This window comes from Lactuca sativa, chromosome 4, assembly GCF_002870075.4.
Source record: "Lactuca sativa cultivar Salinas chromosome 4, Lsat_Salinas_v11, whole genome shotgun sequence".
Lineage (NCBI taxonomy): Eukaryota > Viridiplantae > Streptophyta > Magnoliopsida > Asterales > Asteraceae > Lactuca > Lactuca sativa.
Window position 1 is genome coordinate 336448660 of NC_056626.2, and position 6602 is coordinate 336455261.

At 34.2% G+C, this 6602-nt stretch overlaps 1 protein-coding gene across 1 annotated transcript; it reads left to right on the plus strand.

Annotated features, from left to right (window-relative positions):
* Positions 1 to 587: 587 nt before the first annotated feature.
* LOC111909972 (uncharacterized) lies at positions 588 to 2202 on the plus strand. Its single transcript, XM_023905765.3, has 3 exons — positions 588 to 789; positions 882 to 957; positions 1442 to 2202. The coding sequence occupies exons 1-3, from the start codon at positions 748 to 750 to the stop codon at positions 2071 to 2073; spliced, it is 750 nt and encodes a 249-aa protein (XP_023761533.1). The 5' UTR covers positions 588 to 747; the 3' UTR covers positions 2074 to 2202.
* The last annotated feature ends 4400 nt before the right edge of the window (positions 2203 to 6602 follow it).

A 6602-nucleotide genomic window follows, 5' to 3' on the forward strand; every position in this document is an offset into this window, starting at 1 on the left:
GAAATAAACATTAATCAAAAGTATATTTATTTTTAGAAAATCACAAAAAATGATTATTTATAAGTTAATATTTAACAAATGAATAATTTTTTGGGTCTTTACATAAACTGACCATCAATTTCACAATAAGTCTCGTTGTTATTAGAAAAATGGCTTTTTGAATGACTTACAATACAAAAATACTTCAATAAAATCGACAAAAAAAACCCAATGTATGATTAATTTTGCTATATATGAATGTCACCTTATAGAATAGTTATTTTTATGGTTTTCTCAATATTTTGCCATACAATTTGACTTATGTATTATGATAAATCAAAATAAAATTTAAACAAATCTTATAGATGAATTACACTGATAGAAAGAGAAAGTTGGAACTTACAAGAGGACAAACGCTTCTGCAGGAAGCAAACATCCCTTCCAAACCCTGGTCAAATCACAAGATTATACCGTCTCTTCTCTCTCTCACACTCACACACACCTTGTGTGTGCTTTCTGGTTGTTTTGCAGCCTACTCCTGTAGGAAAAGGAGTAGGAAAAGGGTGGCTCTGTAACTCTTTTGGTATATGATCATCACATTGTGTACTTCATATCAATATCAAAAAGCTTTTCAAACAAAACCTTCTCTGTAAAAAAGAAGGAAAACCATTGTACTCGAAGCTTTCTCTAAATAGCAAAAAACACAACAAGAACAAGAACAAAACAAGAACTAACTGTTCTGTTCCTTTTTCTATTCACCCAGAAACCATGTCAAGAATCAATGATCATTTCCAGATTTTACAGATAAAGGTCTCCATTTCTAGTCATTCTTTTTTCTTTCTTTTCTTCATTAAGTTATACTCTGTTTTATTAGCTTCCTTTATTTTCTTGCTTAATATCAGACATGTGAACTCAAGGTCAACATTCATTGTTATGGATGCAAGGAGAAGGTCAAGAAAATACTCAGAAAAATAGAAGGTAAAGATTTCACTTTGTATCTTCACTTTTCATGCTTTTTAACTCGTATTTGCTATGATCATTTTCTCTCATGGGCATTCAATTCTTCTAACGACATTTTCCTTAAATGTTTTTGGGTTTGTGCTTTTTTAAAGTTTCATCCCATCAATTTCTATAATGGGTATTGTAGAAGTCTTTGATTTGACTCTGTTTTAGTTAAATATTTTGACTATTTTTCTCTTAAACATTGTATAATACTTCAATGTCCATAGCACTTTTAAGCTTCCAGACCCTTTCATCTACAGCAATTATTTAAAAAGAAACTTAGACCTATTATTTTAATGAGATATTAATGAGAAACAGTAAAAAAAGATACAGATATACAACAAGAAAAATGCCTGTTTATGAAAAGGGAACACATAAAGTGAATGATATTGAAATCTTTAATGAATAAAAGTTTAAAATAATGATCATGTCTCATTCCACACATAAATTATGGGTGCAGGAGTTTACTCTGTAGATATTGATTCAGATCAACAAAAAGTTAAAGTGTCTGGAGATGTTGACTCCACAACCCTAATCAACAAGCTTGTCAAATCAGGAAAGCATGCAGAACTTTGGCCAACCAGTGACGAAAATTTGAACGAAAACCAACAACTTTCAAGCTTCATCAATGGCGGAAACAACCAAAACCAGATGCAAAATCTGATCGCAAGTCTGAATGCTCCAAAAAGTCAACGTATGTTGACTCCTCCTGGTTATCATCGTACTGGTCTGGAAGAGCAGATGGCTTTTGAAAGGTATCTGAAGCATGGAATGGATATGGAGAATAATCATCGACACATTGGATGGGTTGATAGAGGTAATGGAAGTCTAATGGGAGAGAATAGTTCTGGTTTTATTGACCTTGAAGGTAGTCAATTACATGGAGGTTTTGGTGGAAGCTTTAATGGCGGAATTATGCCAACTTTCCATGATCATGGATCAAGTTTGCCGATGATGAACAGGAATGATCAGAGCGTTCATAGTGGGATGGGGAATGTGATGGTGCATGATAACATGTACATGCATCAACCCCAGATAATGAATCATGCGTATCCAGTGTTTCATCACGCACATCGTCCTCACTATTACTAATTTGATTTTTGTTGTTCCGAAAATAGTTATTATAAGTAGTTTTATGGGCATGTATTAATACTAATCTAGTGGAATTGACGGGTAAGACTTTAATCCAGTGGACTGGATAGATATATTTTTCTAGAGAAAGTATATATCCTCGTATCTTTTAATCTTATTATTCTTTCTATCCATTTAAATGATGACATGTGTCATATTAGGATCTTAAAATATCATTAAATCTTATTAAATTAGCACTAAATGTTACATATGTTATCATTTCATTGGGTAGGAAGATATGTAAGAAAAAAAGTATGAGGATATTTAATTTCTCATTTCTCTATTTTAATTATTAAAGAATCCAAAGGAAAATGACTTATAAGGGAAATATCTTTAAAAAAACCCTATAAAACACCCTCAACTTTTTGTATGTTTAAAACACACCATTCAATTAATTCAAGGCTTTATATAAAAAAACACCAACAAAATATATTTTTTTTCTCTAATCCCACCTATTGGTAACCAACATCTATATCTTTTAGGGGTGAGCATCTGGACTGGCCCGGCCCGGACTGGACCGGCTCTTGGACCGGACCGGTTATGGAGAATTTTGTGGACCATAGACCGAACCGGATGAGTCGTGTTCGTGTCCGGGTCCAGGTCTGGGTTTTCCGGTTTTTGGACCCGTTTGGACTGGTACAACTTTAATTGCATAGAATATAATAAGTAATCTACATTGATGTATAATATTATAACTTGCAAAATTAATATGTTTCCATTTCATGCCTAACTAATCTACATTGATGTATAATATTATAACTTGAAATTTGCAAAAATTAATTTTCCAAATAAAAGCAACTAACATATAAATCAAGTTTACCAACAAAAGTTAAACAATTTTAATACAAACATACAAAAGTATTACCGTAACAACAAAAATCATAGTTTAAACTTTAAAATCAATCAAACTAACAAATTTCATAAACTCATAATCTAATCTTCCATTGGCCTCTTCCCCATATCATTGTCATCCATATGTAACATATTTAAAGCTTGTGCAATCTCTACATAAACACAAATGAAAATGTTGTTAGTATTTAATAAAAAGTAATAACTGTATAAAAAAGAATAAAGATTGTAAACATTATCGTTCAATAAAGATTGTAAACATTTTTTTACCCAAAGCTATATCATCATCGTTCAAGATGTCATCAACGTTGTCAACTATCGGATTTGTAAACATTATCACCCAATCTTGGGTGCATAAGAAAGCTTCAACTATCAATGTCGATGAACTAGTCTGATACTCACTTACAACTCTACCACCTGTGCTAAACGCGGACTCGAAATTATAGTATAAAATAATACTAAAAAGCTGAAATATTTCAGTTTTGATATCTCTACTTTGAAGGATTGTAACTCAGTGAATATAATACCAAAATAAACAAAATTATAGTCTAAATTCATCTACAAACTGTAAACTAAATGTTGGAAAAAACCGAAGGTCAATCCGACTTAAAACGAATGAGTTATAAGTGTTTAAAAAACGTCACAGATTACAAAATTTTGCTGAAAAGCTAATTTTTTTCAGCTTTGATAACTCTACTTTGAAGGATTGTAACTCAGTGAATATAATACCAAAATAAACAAAATTATAGTCTAAACTCATCTACAAACTGTAAACTAAATGTTGGAAAAAATCTTCGGTCAATCCGACTTAAAACGGATGAGTTATGGGTGTTTAAAAAACGTCACAGATTACAAAATGTTGTTGAAAAGCTGAATTTTTCAGCTTCGATAGCTCTACTTTGAAGGATTGTAACACGGTGAATATAATACCAAAATAAACAAAATTATAGTCTAAATTCATTTACAAACTGTAAACTAAATGTTGGAAAAAACCGCAGGTCAATCCGACTTAAAACGAATGAGTTATATGTGTTTAAAAAACGCCACATAAATCTTAATCATGTCCAACAGGTTCTAAACCCGGTAAAAACCGGACCGAACCGGAAAAAAAACCGGACCGAACCAGAAAGAAAACTTAGAACCGAGAACTGACCCGGGGGTCCAAAAAAACGGTCCGATCCACCGGTCCAAATGCTCACCCCTAATATCTATATATGTTCAATGAAAAAAAAAATATACTTTTTTTTTCTCTAATCCCATCTACTGTTAACCAACATCTATATCTATATGTTCAATGAAAAAAATGACCTGATAAAATTAATTAATGGACATTAAGCAATGGCATAACATTTTTTTTATTCTTATGTGGATTAAGGGTAAAATAAGTCTTAGATTTTTCAAAATCATTTAACGGGAGGGAGTGAAGCAAGGAACCTCTCTAGGGTGTTTCAAGGTTCGATCGCTCAACAACCCTTTGTGAAATCGATTTCCACAACCATAGTTACGGATGCTTAGTATTTTTGATAAAACCGAGTTATCAAATTGAACAATTTGTATTGGACTATTTGGTTTGGATTTTCGATTTCCACAGCCGTAGTTACGGTTGTTCAATATTTGGATAAAACCGAATTATCAAATTGGACAATTTGTATTAGACTATTTGGTTTGGATTTTCAGATTGGTTTTCGATAAATCCGAATTATTATTTTGGATTTTGGATTGGTTTTTGTTTATCAAATAAGTACCAAATAGTCCAAAAAAACCGAATAACAATTTATTGTTTATTTATTTTTAATATATATCTATAATTATTTATCAATTTTGTAATTTATTTAATGAAATAGGTTTAAAAAGTTTCACCTAATAAAAATATATTAATATGCTTTTTCTCTCAAAAAAAGTTATCTATAAAATATTAAAATATAATATACCTTATTAATAATTGTTTAAAAATTTCAAATCATTACTAAATAATTTGTTTTTGCTTCTTGTGTAAAATTTGGTAATAATATAATTATATGTCGTTTTAAAACGTTTTAGTTTTTAAAAACCGAATTATAAAAACCGATCCAACCGAATTGTAATTGGATCGGATCAGATCATATTTGAATTTAGTTTGGACCATTCAGATCCATGTTTTGAAAACAAAATCAATTTGGATTCACTTGATTGGATTGGATCAGACCGATCCATCCAAACGAACACCCCTAGCCGTAGTGACATCGATTCCTCCTTGGCCTTGGAGACATCAAGTTCTACAACAAGACTCGGCCTTTGTAACAACCCAATTTTCACGACCAAAAATTTCATTTTTAAATCATCACTTTGGAAAACATTTGTGATTAAACATCCTTTGATTCCATCATTTCATAAACATATTTCGTGTCCGAAAACCAAAACATGAAAACAACCATAATGTTAGAGTACAAATCCCAGAATAACTCATGGTGCGGAAAACAATGTGTGTGTATGATGTGCCGCTACCGCGCCAGCACCTTCCCCTTCGAAGAAGAGGTACCTGAAAACAAAACTGTAATATGTAAGCACGAAGCTTAGTGAGTTCCCCCATAATACCGCATACCATACAATCTGTAACACCCCGAAATAGCAAGAGTAGAGTTGAAGGGGCTAAAAGAGTAATTTGGGAAAAGGCGACTCGGCGAGTCCATGGATGGACTCGGCGAGTAGAGTTGCGACTTGGTCGCATGTTAAGTAGCCGACTAGGCGAGTCAGTGAGATGGACTCGGCGAGTAGGCGCTGAGTGGAGAAAACCCTACTTCTCGGGGTTGAGCCCTATATAAAGAACATAACATCCATTCCCCCAGCCTCCTTATCACCCCTTGAGTCCCAGAAATCCTAATTTCGTGGAGAAACCCCCATTGTTGAGCAAATTGGAGCTTGGAGAGGTGGTTGTTGAAGAGATCTTGAAGGATAAGAGGCTTGGAGCAAGGGGCTTTGCTTGGATTCGAGTTTCATTGCAGTTGGGGCGTTCTTTTGAGGTAATATCTCGTTTTTGAGCTGCTATTTCTTAGATGCATCATTTTGGGGGTATTTGAGATCATATCTTGGGATGTTTTGGAGTTTAGAGGTTGGATCTGAGGTTGCTACCTCAGATCTGGAGTGGAGAAGAGTTGGAATGCATGAAAGTCCATGTGTTGAGTGTTGGATGAAGCTATCATGTCCCAAACCTTAGCCCTAATGTGCAAAATGCATAGATCTCTTTGGATTCACGTAAAGTTTGCCACTTTACGTGATGGATGAGTTGTAGGAGGCTAGATCTATGTTTTGGAGCAATTGCATGGCCTGGAATGCTTCTATATGGATTCAGACCGGTGGTACTCGGCGAGTCACATAGGTGTACTCGACGAGTTGCTTGAAGATGAGCAGGAACTCGACGAGTTGGAAGAACAACTCGGCAAGTTGGATGAAGATGGCCTGGAACTCGGCGAGTTGTATGAACAACTCGGCGAGTAGGTTGATGATAGCCTTAGACTCGGCGAGTCTTGTCGAAGAGTCCCGATATTCTCTGGTTGAGTCGAGAATCGGTGAGTCAAGGGATGACTTGGTGAGTTGTATGCGAGTGGACTCAGAGTTGTTGGACTCAGCGAGTCTCGGGGTGACTCGGCAAGTCGAGTCGCGGA

What these genes read in the sequence shown, in the direction of transcription:
- LOC111909972 (XM_023905765.3), top strand. Translation starts at nt 748, where the DNA reads ATGTCAAGAATCAATGATCATTTCCAGATTTTACAGATAAAG. An exon ending in TCCAGATTTTACAGATAAAG is followed by an intron (nt 790 to 881) that starts GTCTCCATTTCT and finishes GCTTAATATCAG; the next exon opens with ACATGTGAACTCAAGGTCAA. An exon ending in AATACTCAGAAAAATAGAAG is followed by an intron (nt 958 to 1,441) that starts GTAAAGATTTCA and finishes TTATGGGTGCAG; the next exon opens with GAGTTTACTCTGTAGATATT.